This window comes from Crocodylus siamensis, chromosome 11, assembly GCF_052110815.1.
Source record: "Crocodylus siamensis isolate JL-2025a chromosome 11, ASM5211081v1, whole genome shotgun sequence".
In the NCBI taxonomy this organism is placed as follows: Eukaryota; Metazoa; Chordata; order Crocodylia; family Crocodylidae; genus Crocodylus; species Crocodylus siamensis.
This window is the reverse complement of record NC_143405.1, coordinates 1,516,721-1,536,087: the sequence shown is the minus strand read 5'-3', so window position 1 is coordinate 1,536,087 and position 19,367 is coordinate 1,516,721. Positions and strand designations below refer to the sequence as shown.

The window sequence follows — 19,367 nt, the reverse complement described above, 5'->3', positions numbered from 1 at the left end:
GTCTTTTGAGGTTTTGCATGCTAGTCAGGATCTGATCCTATCAATAGGAACAAGAGGGAGAAGCATGTGAACAGCTGCTCATTGGAAAGTAATAAATCCTTCTGGAGGAAAAAACAGTTAAAGATTTCCAAGGTCTCTGGTGGGAGGTTTATTTTTGTTATATGCCAAAGACAAGTTTCTCTTTTTGGCTGGTGGTTACTTAATCTGCTATCATCACTTGAGCCATTCTTCACTGATCTGCTTTACTTGACACAGACAAGTTAACCCACAGAGCTTTGTGTTGTTAATTGTATACATCTGAAAAATAACTTGAACAAGAGAAAATAACAGCAGTAAATTCAGGCAAAAATACACCATAAACATAAAATATACATTCAGCATCTTCTAGTGCTTATACCAGCTAGGAACAAAATCGCTTCTGACTGGATGCTGTGGAAACAGTCAGGGTAGAATTGTTTCATGCCAAATCAACATTGGTAATTTGCAATTCAGGTAACATGAAAGTAAATTTGATTAATTCCAAAGCAACCAAGTACATTGAGATGACATTGATATTATTTCAGTAGTGAATGGGCTGTTAAAATATGTGCTAGGTACGGGAAACTTTCACTTCCTGATGTCTTCCTTTTGCAGCTCTTTTATTGGCAATCCAACAAATGAATATTTGAGACTGTATTTCTGAGGAACAGTAGGGACGTCTAGTGGCCAGATGAGCTCATGGTCTGTCCTCTGTGTTGCTTTTTCAGAGGCATGCATTGGCTAAGAATAAGCACAACAGTGATCATATGATTCAAGATGTGTGTATCAATTTGAGGACCCTCTGCCCTAAAAGTCATAACAAAGTGTTGCCTTTTGCCTAGTTCCTTTTTGTGCCATTTAGAATAACTTCTCAAATGCCAGTAAATTTAACTTCATTGGGTTTGTTAGTATTACCCCAGTTTACAGAGAGGGAAATGCAGATGCCGGGAGCTTTCATGACTTGTCCACAGCCATGCGGGAAGATTGTGGCAGACTCTGAAATAACTCTGAATTTCTTGACTCTTTTTCCAGTTTAACCACAGAGCTATTCTTTCAGCTACTGCAGTAGGAAATGAGGAATATGTGAATCAGGCATGTTCTGAGAGAAGGCATTATTAGACAGTTTTGTTCACATGCGTGGTCTCTTTGGGCAGGCGGGTGTCTCACAGGCACAAGTCCCAAAGGAATCCAAGAGTCCAGTGCATGAGCAGTGCTTTCAGTAGAAAGCTGTTTTAAGTTTAGCTAAAAATAAATCAAATACTTTAATCTGGTCCAAACTATGCCTAAAATTTCCATGCAGTGAAAAGAGCAATGACTCTAATCTCAGCCTGGCTCTCTCCTTCCCTTCTCCTTCCCCCCTCCCCAGTTATTTTTTGCTATAAGCCAAACCTTGATACCAGTTACCCAGTCCCTTGTTTGTTCCCCCCCCAAGCTCATGAAACAGCCCATCTTGGTTCATGAGCATGGGTGAAATAACTGCTTTGGTAGTCCTTGGTATTGTTTCTTGATCAGGTTCTGGAAATGGCTTCTAGGAACTCTTCTGATGTTAAGAAATTGGGGAGGCAGGTACAGGCGTCTGTTTACAAAAGTGTTTTTTCAGCCTTAAGGTACTTTTAGGAAATCTGTTACCATTCACGTGTGGGTGTAGCATGTTCAACTAGAAGTAAATACTGTAGTGCTCAGTCACAGGGTCTTCCAGACCTTACATGTAAGTCTGTTCTGTGTGTGCTTGGTTGCCTAATACGGCAAAAGTGTTGAAACAATGTGGGGTGAGTCTAGTGAAAATGAAATGCTTCAGAGGCAGAGCGCATCAGTGCAAGCAAAGGGTTTGTGCAAGCGTGTGAAAACTAGGAGCCAATGCTTATTCCATCTTATGCTGCTATTCCAATTCTTTATGATAGAACAGTAGCTAATCTGATATTCAAATGGAACTGCTAGCAGTTTTGGCATTAACAAACGCCTCACAGCCCTTCTCCTAAGAGCTGCTTTCCACTCTTGTGTGCATTCTTTCTTTCTTTCTTTCCTCCTGAGCACTTTAAATGGTGATGACAGAAAGGGAGCCCTGCCAGGAAGTGACTTGCAAATTTGTCAGACCAGCTGCACTTTGTTATAGAGTCTCATCCTTTATCTTCCACCTTCAGCTAAATACATAACTGCAAGCTGTGTTTGTCTATTCAGACTTCTCTGCAATTTCAGGCAGCCTGGCTTTCAAGCTCTTGGAGTGGTTTTACCCTTGGAGCTGCTGCTGCTGCTGTTGCGATGCCATTAAAGGTTTAATGGTTCTGCATTTAAGTATTTGTGCTCTCTCCTTCTGTTTTAGTGCAGAGAATGTCATTCTTGTACCCCTCAGCATGACGGTGATCTCCTTCCGTTGCAGTGCTTAATGGCCATGTTTGACATCTTCAGTTCAAAGCAGCAAAAAGTTTTGAACTTGAGCTGTTTTAAAATGCTCATAGTCTAGAGTGGTCTTGGACATCTTAAAAGGATTAATACTGTACTACTAGGGCCTTCAGAAGGTGGTTCTTGGCATTGCTTCAGTAAATTGTTATTTTCAGCAGTGGAGTGTAAAAACATTTGTTCTGATTTTTAACCAGGTCACCTGCAATATTTAACCCCAGCTGTGACAGTTTCCTAATGCTAAACAGTTGTGCTGCAGGAATGTTCAAACCCCTTGGTGCCAGTAGCAGTTCTGGGATTATTCTGTTCCTAATGGGCCAGAATAGTAATGGTTGCAGAGACACCTGCTAGCATTTAAAATTCTCCCTATAGTGTTCAGTATTATCAATTAGTAGTTTGGCTTACAGCTATTGTCTGTGCAGTAATGGTTTTTGACTGGAGACTAGACCTATAATATTTAGCCCATAAATCTTCCTGGATCACTTCTTGGAACAGAGCTTTCAAGCCTAATCAGCATTTTGTTATGCATACAAAATGCATTACTTTGATTAGACCAGGCCACCATTTTCAGTATTTTAACAAGTTTAGAATTAATTGTTTTAATGAAACTAATTGAAATAAAGCACAATGGAAGGAATGGAAATCTGTTCGAATTGGGTGAAAACAGAGCCCAGCTGCATAACCATTTAATTTTTCAGCCCATTGATGATTCTCCATGACCTGTAACTAAAATTCATAATTTGTACTTTAGGAGTATAAAATCTGATCTAAAGGGACTGAATTGCATTCATCTGACCCCTGTTGCACGATGTGAATACATGCATTAGAGGTGTACAGATGAATTAGTCTGTCCTTTCTGACTTCACAGCTCTTCAGTTCTGGTAGTATTACTAGCTTAGGGCATGAGGACAGGCTCTAATAGTTAATTGAAGAACCTTTTTCCTGTTTTGGACCTGCGCTATGTGCTAGACCAGAAGGACTCTTCCTTTGGTATAGTAGTGCTGTCTGCTGGCTTTCTTGTGCAGTTTGGTGCATTTATACTAGTACTGAAGGAAAATAAGATATTTCAGTAAGAATAAGTTTTCCAATAACAGGCTTTGTTTATTTTAAAACCAAACTCCCTCTGGCTCTCTTGTTCTAGTAGGAACAGTCCTATTGCTTGTTAAACAAAAGAAAATTGCAGTTACTTTAATTGAACAATCGAGCTAGGGACATTGAATTATTGAGCTAGGGACAAAGAAGGTAACTTGCTTTTGTGTCTAAAAATAAACGGCTTCTACTTCATATCATAGAATATAATTTTTAAGTAATTCCATTATTCTAGTGGGTTAATAGGTTATCTGTAGAAGCCCTCTTTCTGTGAAACTTGTGCCGGTTGTTGGGGGTGAGAGAATTTAACATTTTTTTTAAAATTTGTTTTTTTTCTGTTGGGCTGTGGTATATGAAGAATTGAATGTTAGCCTTAGTGGCTCCATTTTTCTGGTATGCTTACCTACCTCAATTAGTAGCCTTAACTGTATCAGTTAAACAGATTGGGGTTCTGACCTAAGGATGTTTTAATTATTTTCTATTGCAGAACTTCACAAATTTATTTGGACAACCACTGGTGTGCTTGCTTTCTCCAACAGCATATCCCAAAGCATTACAAGGTATGAAGGTGTTCTTTAGCAGCTTTCAGTTGTATCACTTGTTTGTCTGTCTGTCTGCATAATTTTTGGAGCTGATGGATGCTATATGGAAACTTGTCTGCTTTTGGAAGACTTTTTCTTTATGTGATGATCCCAGCTGGGGTGAATATTGCTGGACCAGTCTGGCATGCCCAGAATTTACTTGAAGTTCACAGTGAATGACTTCTTTAACGTGGCATGATTGGCAGGAGACTGTCTGATCAGCACCAGCATGTAATATCTCCTCAGATGCAGCAAGGTGGAAATGTCCTGGTGCTGGTCTTGTAGTTCATTTCTTCTATGACTAGCACTTGAGAAAAGTTTCACTACAATAGAAATGTTGCTAGGATTACACTACCTACTCCCTGTCCTAGCCACAGTCCCGAGACCAGGACTTTATAACCAGTCTGCAGTCTCTGTGACACCTGTTGCTGCATTTTGAGGGTTGCTTAACAAAAAAATGTTAGATTTACATATTACAGAGAAGATGCAATGATTCCTGTAGGGACAGCTCATGGACCAGAACACTTCTGAAATCTTCTAGGTTAAAAATGACCCAGGACTGATTTGCCATCTGCCTCTTCTGTTAGGAATGGAGGATGCAGTGTGGACTCCAGTGTGTTCAGGAGATTCACTTGTCAGAGCTTAAAAGAAGTTTGCAGCAATTAATTGCTCTAATCATATTTACCTTTATAAAAACTTCACAATGCCAATAACTGTAAATGGTTCTGGGGTATCTTGGTCAGGGCTGTCATTTTACTGCTACTTCTGAGCATGAAGTCCAGTCTGCTGACATAGTTTGTGGCACAAGAATGGTGTTCATCAAGTGAATGCATGGGAAGCTGGAGACTACAATTGCTTTAAGGTAAGTTCTATTTAAATGAAGCTTTTTTTTAGAAATTAAGAATTGTTCAAGTGAAACTATTTAATTCAACAGATATTCTAATCAACAATAGAACTTACCTTTTAAAACAGTGAGTGTCTCCAGCAGAGGCCCTAATTTTAATGTACATAAACTGACACACTGTGACCAGAGTCCTAAGGAGATTCCACATTAACTTTTATCTCTGCTTTCTTGTCTTAAAAAATTCTTAAATAAAAGCCAGAAGCCCTGCCAGGAAAAGGAGTAGATTTCTTCAGAATTAAGGAGAGGATGAATAGAAGGGGGACGCTTATGTAGATTTTGGGTTGGAGACCCTATGTCTCAAGTGTTATTTGTTCATCTATACAGACATCTTGTATACCCTTGTCCAGTAATGCTTCTATTAAAACCTAAAATAGGGAAGTATTTTGAGACAGTTTGGTCAGTTATGACTTCATAAACACATTTTATATTCTGTGATAACACAAATTGCAGTAAAACTGTTCACAGATTTGGAAAAACATAAGCACCGATGCAGTCTCTTCTGCACCTGGCTTGTGCACATATATGCTACGATCCTGAACTGCTGTTTTCCTGATAATGCATGTGATTTAACCCATCATAAGGGCAGGGAAAACATTATTAGACAGTGCAGCGAGTTCAAGTCTCTGTAACAGATGAATGAGTGATGGGTTCAGGATTTTGTTCTGCAGCAAGGGCAGCTCTTCTGTTTGACATGCCAAATGCATCATGTTGTTATTTATTATTGGCTTTTAGATCAGTCTCAGCGGGGTAGCCTCTTCACCCTCTTTCTGAACAATCCTTTAATGGCATTCCTATTTGTCTCTGGATTATCAAGCATGCGCAGAGGATTGTGGGAGAAGTGTCAAGATTACCTTAGAAAAATCAACCGGGATATTGCCCAGCTGCTGACTCATTCCCGCTCCATAGGTATGTCCTGAAAGATCTACATCTTCTACAACCGACAGCTCAATAGACAACCCAAGCTGATTTTTCTTTTAATTGTTTTTTGTATTCCTCAACTTGTGTAAAGGATAATGCAGACTGAGTGAGAAATGCACAGCTATTCCATGTGTTTCCTCAAAGGTTTCTTGCCTTAATGCTGTTCTTTATCAAGTTTTCTTTAAGTGTTACCTTCTTCCTTTCTGCAGATCAGGCTTTCCTTCAGTTTTTTGGGGATGAATTTCTTCGCTTACTTCTAACAAGATTCATCTTCTGCTCTGCCACCATGAGGATGCACAAAATTTTCCGGGTATGCAGGGAAAGTGATCCCTTCATGAGAACAATTCACTTAGCATATGCTGTTTTCACAGAGAATTGCACAGGCTGGGGATAAAAAGGTCTCTTCTGTAGTTCTTGTGGTCACAGATGGCACTATTACCAGTCTGAAGGGCTCCTGAAATTCTCAGAACAGTATTCACCAATATGTATATGGAGTATGTATTGGGTAATGTTCTTAATTCTTACTGGTGATAAAGCCTTCCTGTATTAATGCTTAGACCTGATTTTAACAGTATGTTGCATCTGTCTTCTGATTATGTGGAAAGCATGAAATCTTTTAATTCTGATCCCTTTTAACTGCACCATTTCTGAAGGAAATGCTGTCTAATACTGACCACACACATTATTTTATAAAGCATTATAAATTGTGCACAGGTTTTGAATGGTAGCTGAACTGTGCAAAAAGTAGAGAGAATGATTTGTCAAAAATTAACAGAACCATAGAAAGTTGGGAGAAAGTGGTCTTTGACTGAGAAGTCTCTTGGAATTTGTGGGATCTGAAGGAGCTTTTGGAAGGAGAACAAACAGTTAGAGGGCAGGAAAGTGTTTTCCCTGCTGTTGAGAAGTGTCACAAATGAAGTTTGCTTCTGGGCTTACACCTTTACGCACACTGTGGGTGTAGGCATCCAGATCTAGCTTGCCTACTTAGTGTTCAGGCATTATAGAAAACCTGAAAAAGTAGATGTACAGAAAGTAAAATATCTCAGCAGTCTATTTTAGCATGTGTGTGCGTGTGTGTCAAATTTCCCTTTTCCTCATGGTTTCCATGAATGTACAATAAAAATGGAACACGCCCAGCCGTCTTAAGTTACTGAACCTATGTATCGCCACCATGACCAGTAAGGCTTGAGCTTCCCTGCAGCTTTGCAAATTAGGATATGACCTTGTGTCAAGGGAAAATGCTCTGAAAAGCACTTTCATTACTTCCAGTGAAATCCTGTCTTTTGTGTGGCCTATTTATACAAATCGGCATATTTTTAAATGAGTTTGGTCTTTTGAGTTGTGTACTTTTGTTGTAAATATTATAAAGAGTAAATATACTGTTTTTGTTTTCTTTTTGTCTAGCAGGAAACTCGAAATTATCCAGAATCTTATCCCCAGTTGCCAAGAGACGAAACAGTGGAGAACCCTCACCTCCAAAAACACATTTTGGAGTTGGCTTCCATACTGGATGTTAGAAATGTGTTCCTGGAAAACACCCTCGATGACTATTAAAAGAAACTTTCTTATTGCAATGGGGTTTCCCTAGCCACAGTTTTTGAATGGTGCAGTTTTCTAATGTGAAAATCCAGAAAAGGAATTACTTGATTTTTATTTTTAAATTTAAGACCATTATTAAAAAAACCAGCTGTTAGCTTGGCTGTTCCATTCTGTATGGGGTCAATTTTATAAACAAATGTTTTCATGTCTTTTAAATGTTAACCTAAGGAATCCCTGGAGTTTTATTTTTGTTTTGTGGCTGAAATTAACCACATCTCCAACAGATGATCCTAAGTATAAGTATTATTGGTCACTTTTAGCCCACATTTGTGGAAAATCTTTTATTTTTATACAATTTTAAAAAATTGGATAGGAAAAAAATAGGGAAAAAAACAATATTTTCTCCTCAAAGAGTTTGGATTTGAAATGATAAAGTTTGAACCATACAGTGCAAACCAACAATAGCAATAAGAGTCCTTCATAATAAATATATATTTTTCATTCTTAGGTGAATAATTGGACAGAAATGTTAGAATGCAGTTGGAGCAGCAGGGTTGAAGTAATGTTGTCAAGGACTCCCCTGCAATCTAGTGTTCCTTGTAAATTTGTCACTTAAATCTTGCACTGCACAGCGCTGCTGGCCAGGGATGCATATCCCATTCTGCCTGCTTTGGGTGTAGGATAGCAGGCTGATGTGCATTGAATAAAGCTGGACCTTCCCCCTCCCCCACCATGTCTGAGGTCAGAGCCCACCACTTTTCTGTCATGGGAGGACAATGTGTTACTCCTTTTTTGCTTATTGACAGCTCTTCTGAAATCACCAGGATTCCCCATCCTTTTCTCACATGAATGAAGAAGCTAACGGGACCAGCATTTCTGGTACCTGGGAATTTAAAGTGTGTCCCGTAGCAGTACTGAGTACCAGCCCTCCCCAACAAACACTTGGCCAGAAGCCTCACAGAACTGGTGCAGTTACCTACTTGTAACCATGAGATGTTCTCTTCATGCATCTTTTTGACCCCAAAAGCCCTGTTTTGTTTTGTTTGATTTTTGTTGTTGTTATGGTTAACAAAAGTAAGTTCTGTTACAAAGCACTGCGGTCCTACATGTAGCAAATACCTATTCTTCCATCATGCTCCCCCACTTCCCTGGTCTGGAGATGCTCTTGGAAGGGCAGACTGGCTGAGGAGTGAGAGGTACATGATAACAGCTAGCAGGGCTTGGTTTATAGGTTCTCCAGCCTCAGTTGGGACCCTTTTAATCAGATATTTTTGCTTGAACATAACATCTCTCAGCAGGGTCTCATGAAGTCTCCATTTTGGGTACAGCGAAAGATGGTTATGATCTGTGTGAATGTGTTTGCTGAGAAAGCGGGAGTTTGTTGCTGGCTGGACAAATGCCTCTGGAGTTCACAATGGCTGCAGGAGCTCTTGCACTTGCTGACAGAGAGGCAGCCTGGAGCAGAGAGGAGAGAGCGCTGAGGAGCATTGAAGTAAATGTTTCATATGTCCAGCCTAATAATTATTGTCACCCCAGATTTCAGACAGCCTTCACTTGGGTTAGCAACAGCAGAAAATACAACTCTTCCCAAAACCAAGCTGAAGGCTAGCAGATACTGGTGTTTCAACGTTTGGCTTCTATAAAAATATAAAAGTGAAGTGCACTTTCTGAGAATATTGATGCTGCTCAGAAGGTGTTGTTCATGCTTTTAAATCCAGGGCAGGGTTGTCCTTGTAGAAAAGAAGCATAATTTTATAAAAAATTACAAAATAATTTTTCAAATGGACCGAATTGACATCTGGAATAATATTAACAAATCAAACTGAAGTCATGCTGCTTCTGTATGGGTATAATCTGGCTGGTATTGGAAAGGCTGCCTTCTAGCTTTTGTTATTGTGCATGGCTCTGCTGTCTGAATTAAGTCCATTAGGGTGTTCCAAGTACCATATTAATTTAACCGCAGTAGAGCAAGCACAGTGGATCATGACCGTATGAGTTAGCAACATGGAGCGTTCCAGGCCGTTAAGAAAAGATTTTGGTCTCTGTTCCTTTCTGATACTGGAACAGTGAAAGGGGTGGGGAAGGAATTTAATTAGCCCCATGACTCAGGAGTCCAGTCAAATATTGCAGTTTTTAAAAGAAAAGCAGCTTCATTAATTTGATGCCAGCCCCAGTGGGCCTTATCACAGGACTGTTGCATAGTACTGTGACCTTCTGTTCAAGAGAGGCTGGACTATAAGGGGTGGAGAGTGTTGCAGGCTGGGTTCGGTCTCCTTCTACTGGCTTGGGGCTCGGGGAGGAGTACAGTGCAGAACAGCCAGGGCTGTTGCAGGCAGGAAGCTTGTGCCACCTTTGCTTGCACTGTCTTAGGCCCTGGCCAGTGCCATCAGTCATTCATGTCTGAGTACCAAAAGTTCAGGTGAATACTAGGAACAAAAATGTTTCTTCCTATGAGCAGACTGTGAGTGGTGACCGGGCTGCCTCTGCTTCGTCTGCAGTTCTCTTCTCTTGGATTGTGGTTCTCTGTCACCCACCCATCTTTAGCTGAGATGAGATTATTTTAATGACTGTGTATATACAAGGCGTTTGTGTGTGTATGTACAGGATGCACAGACCCACTGGTTGGGTGTGCTTGTAAATATGTATGTGGGTGTAAATATTTGTATATAGGAAGATGAGCGATAATACAAGTTGTATATACAAAAATTATATATACACACAGACGCCAATCGGGATGCATTCCAGGAGGGTGTTCTAGAAGCATCATTCAGGATGCTGTAGTTAAGGTTGTGGCTGTATTCCCATGGTAATCCTCTATTTTCAGGGGCTCATATTTGGTTCTGTGAAATTGTTTGCAGCTGAAACTAGGTATAGGAGGCCTCATCTAGTCATCAGGGGCTTTTCTTTTATAAATTCAAATATTCCAGTTTTCACTGAGGGGACAGTAACATTGTGAAATGAACCCATATTTCTTGCTGCAGTGATAATCTACCCTCCTCAAAGTGCAGGAGGTCCCAATTGCTACAGCTCAGGATGGTTTAACAGTTAATGCTGTTATTTCTTTCATTATAACTTCCATGGAGCATGCTTTGTCCTGGGACATATGCTAGGGAAACTGTAGAAGTAGGAAGATCTTCATAGTTGCAGGACAATGACGAGCAGCATCCATGCTGCTCTGTCCCTCATGTTTCTAAGTTAACTGGGGGAGAAACTCACTCTTGTCCCGTTCACTTCCTTGTATCTGAGAAAAGCATGCTCTTCTGGACCTTTGGGAATGCCCCATTTGTGTCCTTGTGAACTCATGTGAAATGTCTTGGAAGCTGACTGGAGAAGCCCTGGCAGGACAAACTTGTCTCCTGCTCAGCCAGGATGAAAGGTAGAGTCTTTGCATATGGTGCATCTGTCCGATTCCTAAGCCTATCTCTGTACTGTCAAACAGTGTGATAAAGTTGGTCTTAATGCCCCATTTAGCTGGAGTCTGTTATGGGTCTGGTCAGATGGGAGCACCCATACAGAAGTGGTAGAAGAGGCTTGTGAAGAAAACAAGAGAACTTGAAGCTTGGATCAAGATCCAAACATGTTAGTACCACTGACTGAATCCAGAAAATCAATAATGTGCTTGTAAAGAAGACCTTGTTCTCTTCCTGACTATTCTGTCATGTGATTACTTTGTTCAAAATATTTGCTGTTAGTGAAACTTGAAAACGGGGATTTTCAAGACATGAGCTTCACTTCTTTTGTCTCTCCGAGGATTGTATTTGTAAAAATATAAATACATAAAATAATACCCCATATCTGTTACAGACAAGATCAAAAGGGATCTCTCATTTTTTCCAACAAAATCAGCAGTATTCAAGACCAGAGGATTAGAATTCTCTTTCCACTTTGTACTAAGTCCTCATCAACATGTGTATGTACTATATGCATATGTATATGTCTGTAAATACCATTCTCTGTGTACACAGCAGGTTTGTACATATCAGAAAAGTGTTTCTCCATTGGTTTCATATTCAGCAATCCTCAGTTTAGAAGTGGGTAGCAGTGATAGAAAGATCTGGAGGGGGAGTGGAGCCCCTATTTTCAGATACAAATGGGTATTTGATTTCAGGCACCCAAAAATGAGAGCCTGAACACTCAAAAATGAGTGTTTTCCTTACAACAGTAGAGGGGACTTGAATTAAAACCAATAGGTAGGTCAAGGTCATGAATGACAGAGGGAAATATGCAAACCTGACTAAGTGCCTGCTTGGCAGACTTCTGCCATAGGTCCTGCCTTCTGCTCATGGTAATATAGCGGGCCTGATCAAATACACTTTTATTGTCATTTGTGGCATCTCTCTTGCCCTGTACTCCTGTACCATTTAAGCTTTAAACCATCTGGCCAAGGTTAACACTTACTGCTCTTCTTTCCCTTGGCATCTTGGATTAGCAATGAAAAACAGAGCTGTGGATCTTCCTTTGGTTGTACTTTATAACCACTCTCTGGATAAAAAAGGGCTTCTTGTGCAGCAGATACTAATGCTCTCTGTTCCATCAGAATCGGAGACGTGTGACAATTGGACAAACTAGGCTGGAATGAATGCTGAGCAAGTCTCAAAACTGTTTGACCTGACAGACTTTGGAATAATAATCTTTGGTAGATAGCAGCCACTTTCTCAGCTAAGCATGCTAAGAAATTCTTAGAGAGAGTACCAGGACCTCTCTCCAAGTGTCAAAGAAAGTATGAGAGTATGGGGATTTAGGATTCAGAGGAACACACATTCATCTTTGGAGCTCTTACTTTTATAAACTCTGGTAAAACTGCCTTTGTAAAGATGGGAAGAAAGCCTGTATGTGAATCCTACTCCATAAATGGAGAATCAAAGAGAGTCAGGGTTGCAACGGCAGTGCGATTTTTCTTCTCCCAGACTGTGCAACAAGTGGGAACAATTGTCCAATTAGATCACTTAAAGGCGGTCTAAAATCAATCCATGCAGTGACCCCTGAAATCAATTGAATGGTTATCAAATTTGGATATTAATCTATGAATGTTGTAATCCTAAAATGGCATATGAAAGATGAAGAAGAATCCAGAGCTATTTATTTTGAGGAAGAAAACAGTTCAAATCTACCATCTTTTGAAGTCAGCTCCTTCTTTAAAATAATGTTTCTGAAATACCTGTTCTCTTTTTAAGGCTTCTCCTACAAACATTCACTAGACTCTTTTAATAATCTTTTTCAGCATCACACCTCACTGCTGGTAGTAACAGTCAGAGCTTTAATGCAGAACAGGCAGGAGTAGGCAACATAGTTGTTCTAAATACTGGTTGATCAATAGCTATTGATATAACAGCTCCTTGAGTTGTTGTGTCAAGGGAAGCTGCACTCATACGAAAAATATTGGCAATCTGATGGGGAAAGGTCTGTAGATAGCTAAGAGCTGCACCTGGACTGGAGCAGTGCTGATCTGTGGATAAGGATGCTTCTATGGCAGATTGGGAAAGAAATACCCCAAGTGGGAATCATGCAAGTAACTAAGATCACCCACATTTCTGAATAACTTTGTAGAGGAATATTAGATCCATCTATGAAGATCCAGTGCAGGGGCTCTGGATATTGGATGTTTGAATGTGGGAGGGAACTGTGAAAAGTATATCTTTAGATTGACTTGCTTGCTTTTAGAATAAGCCAGTTGCCATCACCGTTCAGCTATTTTCTCCTGAGAAGACCCTGCCTTCCATTTAGCTATTTCTTTTTCTCCAAACCACTTCTCTTCCCAGTTGCTGAGAGAACCTGCTGAAGACTTCTGAATTTCTAAATGGTGTTTCAGAAGAGTGAAGGAATAAATCTCTCCTCTCCTTCTTGACTTATTCTTGCTGTGAACTCAGTTGCCCAGATGTGTAAGTGCTTTTACTCGGATATTCTTGCTTCAGTTCATGCTTTGAGACTTGAGCAGCTGATTTCCAATGCTACTCTTCAAGTAAGGCACTGACAGTTTTCAGATCTAATTAGGTTGTTCCCCTGCACATATTCCTGCAGGGCTAATGAAACCTTCCATACAAGTTGAAACTGCAGAAAGGCTGTTTTGAATTTCCTGTTCAGACCATGTTACTTGCTCCCCTAATATTTGCTTACAAAAAGAAGGGACCCCATCTGCTTTGCAGATTTCTTCCAGCCTCTTTCATTACCACTTCTCAGTGAAAATGGTGAAATTATTTTTCTCCCCCCCCCACCCCGCCACCCCCCCCCCCCTCTCCCCTCTCCAGGAGCAGGGCACTGCCTAATACACACAAAAGCACAAACGTGCCTCTACCTTCTCCTGCCCCTCCCCTAGGCTCCCCAAGTAATAAGTAGAAGAGATGGGGTTGGAAGAAGGCAAAATCTAAGAAACCCAGAAAGAGGATCTGTGCCTCTGGCAGCCCATCCTTGGAGGAAAGGAGAGCTTTCTGCCTCTGTTTGGAAATCTGATTATTTATCACCAAAAGTAATTTTATATTGAATTGGTTTAAAGTTATTTTACAGCCATGTGCCTGTATATCATATTTTGGTAAAAACAGATATTTTAATTAAGATAGAGATATATAGATGAACTTTTTGAAGCAAATGGACTTTTCTTCAAGGCATCTGTAAATCACCAAAACTATGTAATTGCCAGAAAATATTCTGCAATTTTGGTGTCCTTGGGAGGAAAGAAGTATGTTTTTTGTGTTACCACTGAACATTTCAGGAATAAAAAAGAGCTAAGATTAAAGTGAGAATTTAATAATGTTAGTTTCCACCATGATTCTTATTAGTAATTAGAATTAAGTAGTATGCAGGCCTGCTTACTGCATCCATGATCAGTTTCAAGCCTTCATCTGTGCCATTTTGCAAAGCAGATTTCTAGTATGCTTTTGCTTCTGTCAGCTGGCCGGTTGTTAATGAACCACTAGCTCTCCAGATTTTTCTCTTGTTTTTGCTGTATAAAAACCTTAGGAGTTATCTCTTTTATGGCTGTTCTCAATTCTTAGTTGTTTAGTTGTAAGGTATGTTGTATAATGAAGGTGCAAGGCATACTTAAGCTTCTGTAAATGAAAATGGCATGCAACCAGAATGACTATGCCACCCAACATAAATGGCTCGATCCACTAGTTTACATGGTATATAAAACAAGCTTTTTAATCAGGCAGCAGCAGCAGCAGCAACTGTAGGTCAGGAAGGGCTATAAGTATGTAGATCTCTGATGTATTTGGGCTCCTTAGCACATCCTAGCTGGATGGAGTCCTTTAATTCTAGTGAGTAACCATTTACTCACCATTTCTTACAATCCTAATGAAACCTGAAATCAGCCAAGTGTGGAACAAGCATGTCTGCACCTGGTCTCTGACCCTTCCCCACAGAGACTAATAACTATGTAAATCTTTTTCTAGCCTTGTATTGTTGTTAGAAAGTAACATTCTTGTTTTTAATGTGTTATTTGGAGGTCATAAATAAATAAATAACTTGCCTTTTTAGTGGTATGAAAGGAATTTTAATAAACTGTGGCAAATGCTTGTATGTAACTGAAATGTTGTTGAACTGTGATGCCATTTGTAGGGAAATATACAGCTATATTTCTAATAGGAGCCCTCTCCTGAAGAGATGGAAGCACAAGTTTTACATGTACCTATCCTGTTCCAAGTGCTGCTAGTCTATAGTGCATGTGATGATGCTGTTTGGTAACAAACCTCTGTGATGGTTCAACAAAGCCACTGTTTACCTTTGTTACATAACAATGTCTTGTCGCCAGTTTGTCTGTTATAACTTGAGTTTTTAAAACAAAATAATAAATAAATATAGATATATATATACTGAAGAGAAACTTATCTTGATCTGACCGGTGTGGTATGCGGCCTTTCTACTGCTGAGGAAATCTCAGGCCACCTTTTGGTTTTACAGTACATCAAAAAGGACATCTTTCTGCAAAGACCTACCAAGAAATGTGACACCTAAAAACCGGTTCGCACAGTTGATGTGGAAATCTTATGTCTGTCTTGTGCAATACTGTATAAGCTGTTGTCTGTCTTTTAATGCATCTAAATTACTTAAGCCATAACCTCAACCATGGACGTTTTTCTTATTTTTTCACTCCATCTAATCTCTCTTCTCAGCTTTGAGTCTAATACTAATACTTCATGTTGTAGTTAGTGCAACACTGTGTGAAACCATGTTGGGTTTGATGGAAGATAACCCAGCAAGATAATGGTGGGTATTCAATGCCTAATGGCCATCAAATGCATTGTGGTTCTTTATACACCATCCCTTTGCTTGCTGCTGCTGGGACGACTTTACTCCACTAAGCAGTTTCCAAGTTAACACTGTGATTCTGCATAGAGCTGACATAGCATCAAGGGAACGAACTATTGTAACAATGTTTATGTTGCTTCCAATGACAAAAATATGAAAATGTTTGTTTTTGATGTTGGAGTGTTGATGACATTTCACATTGATAAATGTTCTCCCAGAATGTGGCTACACTCATCAGTTGTGAACTATTGTACATGATTTTTGTATCTGAAATCCACTCATAAATTATGTGTATTACCAATATAAAATAAACATATTTGCTTAATTATTTGCTACTGCGTATTGACACACGTTGGTGCTGTGTTACTCCTGGTGCTGGGTGATGATGTTCTTTCTAGTACTTTTGATAATGGAAGGGAAGTTAATCTTGATTGACAGCTCATACGTAGTCCAGCTTTTAGAGTACCAGTTGTTTCCTTTATAGTTTGTATTAATGTTGTTTGTGTGTCAGACTTGCTATTGGTGATTGTGTCCTTTTCTAGCTTGTGGACATGGGGTTTCAAAACTTGTCTGATGATATAAGCAGAGCTGGTAGTAGCTGTCTAGTGAAGATTACATAATAGGACTTCCTTTTGGTTGTTCATATTTTTCCAGACTTACCCATTCAAGATGAAATTTCCATCAGGAATGACTCTTTCCATGAGTTGACTCTTTAAAACAAGTTATGCTAAAACAGTTGAGCTGACTGAAAGGAAGTTGAGGTAAAATACATTTTGTTAGGTTTTTTATTTTTTGTTTCTGTGAGGAACAGGAACTTCCCCATCCTTTGAATCGGAAACTTGAAATTTAGCAAGATGCATTTTTGCTGCGCCTTCTCAGGTGGTTCTGACCACACTGAGAATGCACAAGCTGCAGACACTTGTGGAAGAAACTTGAGATTCTTGACGTCTTTTGAAAGCTTCTTCATACCAATCAAAAAATGTGTCCCACTGAGTCTGGTATATTACTACCTCTTAACTCAAGGTCTCTGCAGAGATGAACAATTTTACTTGAATCAAATGTTCCCTTCAGGGGAAACTGCCGGCTAAAATCATCTCTGGTATACCAATTCCATTTGTCTAGAAACTTACAACTTTTATGGCCATAGTGTGTATACATGTACAGTGCTGGAATCCCTTTTGACAGAGCCGGTATGTCTTTAGACTATCCGCTCCCCATATCTTTAAACTCAGTTCACGCAGGTCTTTCATACAGGAATGGCTTATTCAGGGTGTCCAGTCAGGTTGTGAGATTTGCTAGCGGCACAGAGGTGCTGTGGCTAACGTCCAAAGACAAGACTCCACAGCAATAACGGCACACAATGCAGTTACTCACAGTTAGACACGGCTCATTATGAGGGTGGGGAAAGGGTAAACCTGTCCACTGGGTCACGAGGTTCTGGTTGGGCCTCCTTGCATTCAAAACTGCCCTTCCGGACAGTCTTGGGTCGGCTGAACCCAACCTTAGTTTCAGACCTGGTCAGCGGCTCATATTTCTCCATTCATACTCCCAATTCACACAAGGGAATTTCTACGTTGAGGCACAAGGTTCAAGAACATTTCTTTAGTCTCAGCCTTGGTCAACACTTATCGCGGAAAACACTCACACTCTAAGAGTTTTCACCTTGCATCCTTGCTTTTGAAGACCACACAGAGCAAATCTGTTGTCTTTGGGGCAGCTGCACAAGGTTTCCAATCCTGGCTGCAGACAGACCTCATAGTTCTTTACAGAACCTAACTCAGTTCACATGGGGAAATACTTTCATTGACAACAGCAACACAAAAGAGTCTTTAACCTTAACTCTTTCTACTCACAGTTACTACTTACACAGTGGGTCTGACAGTTCTGGCAGAAAAAAAAGTTCAGCTAGGGTGAGCCTTAAGCAGTGAATCAGGAAGACAGAGAGAGCCTCTCACTGAAAAGCCCCAGTAGAGATTTCAAAAGGTCTCTTACCTTGGTTTGGCACCAGGCCTTCAGTGAAGAGATGTCTGTGTCCCAACTGATCACTTCGGGCGTCTCTATCCAAGTCACGGCACCAAATTGTGGAAGAAATCAAACTGTGTTGTGGTTGAATCAGAACTGACAGAGCCAGCTTTTCTTTATTTAGGGCTATTCTGTGATCACGAGAATTCCATACAGCAAGGGGAATCACCCACTTGTCTGTTTCAAAGGATTCCTCAGACTCTCCAAGTTTACAAGCATATTTATACTTAAGACAGAGAAAGAGGAAAAAAATATAACCTTGAAGAACCAAAACAATAGTAAATTACACAGAAGTTTACTTACCCTGTGCACAGATGGTTTGTTTAATATATCAAGACAACCAAGACATGCAGGATTCCTTATCTCAGAACATGTAACTGAAATAAGCAGTATCAGCACTTCTGGTCTCTCTCTGTTTTTCTAGTCAAGTAGGCCAGAAGCCGGACTAAATTTACTCCTACACACTGAACAGGACTTTCTTGGCAGTCATTTTTTTTTCTGGCCTCAGCGCTGCCAAGCAGCAGAACTTAAAACAGGGATGGTGCTGTGCTTGGAGTTCAACCCAAGAGTAAAACAGCAGTTGGACTTGACTGCAGATAGGAAGGAAGACTTGAGCACAACAGAGGCCAGTGCATTAAGGGAAAAGCAGAACTGAAGGCTGCTGAGGAATGTTTCCGTTGTGGACTCCTGCCTGGCAAGCACCTGGGGAGATGGACTTGGTGCGCTATGGCCCTCCAGCAGCCCGTCTGCCTTGTGGCTAAGCTGCTGCTCCAGTTAAGCAGCAAAGGCAAGGATGGAGCTTATGGAGCAGTTGGGAGCCTGCATGTTCATTGTGTCCTGGTTTTGTGTTTTGGAATCTCTCAGCAGTCCTTCTCATATGTTGGATTTGCAAAGATGTAATAGCCGAGTGAGGAAGTAACCCCCCCCCCTTTTCTAATACAGTGCCCTTGTTTTGAGTCCTGGCGGTGTGTTTCCAAACCATCTTTGCTGCCTTCCCTGCCCCTGACTGGAGGCAGCGGGGTCTGGCCTTGAAAACTTTTACCTTGGTCATTACAGGATTGGAAAGTGTTTAGTGAAGGGAGCAAGGGGTGGTGGGAAGAAGAGAGTCACAGAAGCGGGGGTGGAAAAGCCCTCCAAAGGACATCTAGACCAGCCCCCTCTGAGGCAGGATTGTCCCTGTCCAAGCCGTCCTCTACAATCCACGATCTAAACTGAACGTAAGGTTAGGGCCAGCCCTGAACCGGCCCAGGTACAACTCCCGTCCCTGTCTCGCTGCTGTGAAATGTTTGATGTGCTCGGGAGGTGCCGGAGAGGATGTGCCTGCTTCGTCCGTGCTAGCCTGATCACCGGGTAAAATTTCTTCCTGACCCCGCGTCCAGCAATGGGGCAAGACCGGGCACGGGCAGCTGCTGCCTTTGCCAGAAACCCAGCCCGCGTGCGGCCTAGAGTCCAGCGTCACCCTCGCGCCCTCCTGGCGTATCCCGGGACAGCGCAGGCCGCTGCCTTCTCCCTGGGGAAGCAGGACGCGCCTACCCCAGCGCACGTGTGGCTGCCCGGCCGCGCCCCCTCCTTGCCACAGTCGTCCGCGCATGCGCCTCGTGCTCTCCTTCGCTGGGGTACCGCTTCCGGCGGCCACGTTGCGCTTCCGGATCGGC

General features: G+C 41.1%; 1 protein-coding gene across 6 annotated transcripts in view; it reads left to right on the top strand.

Annotated features, from left to right (window-relative positions):
* Nucleotides 1–15,529, top strand: part of SCAI (suppressor of cancer cell invasion) — a 75,681-nt gene extending 60,152 nt beyond the window's left edge. For 2 of the 6 annotated variants that reach the window (XM_090021602.1, XM_090021604.1), the window contains 4 exons: nucleotides 3,992–4,064; nucleotides 5,722–5,895; nucleotides 6,117–6,217; nucleotides 7,312–15,529. In XM_090021602.1, the coding sequence (XP_089877728.1) occupies nucleotides 3,992–4,064; nucleotides 5,722–5,895; nucleotides 6,117–6,217; nucleotides 7,312–7,461 (498 nt within the window). In that variant the 3' untranslated portion in view covers nucleotides 7,462–15,529. The remainder of the gene's footprint in view (nucleotides 1–3,991; nucleotides 4,065–5,721; nucleotides 5,896–6,116; nucleotides 6,218–7,311) is intronic. The other 4 variants (XR_016438454.1, XR_016438456.1, XR_016438455.1 and 1 more) reach the window with 4 other exon arrangements.
* Nucleotides 15,530–19,367: the final 3,838 nt, after the last annotated feature.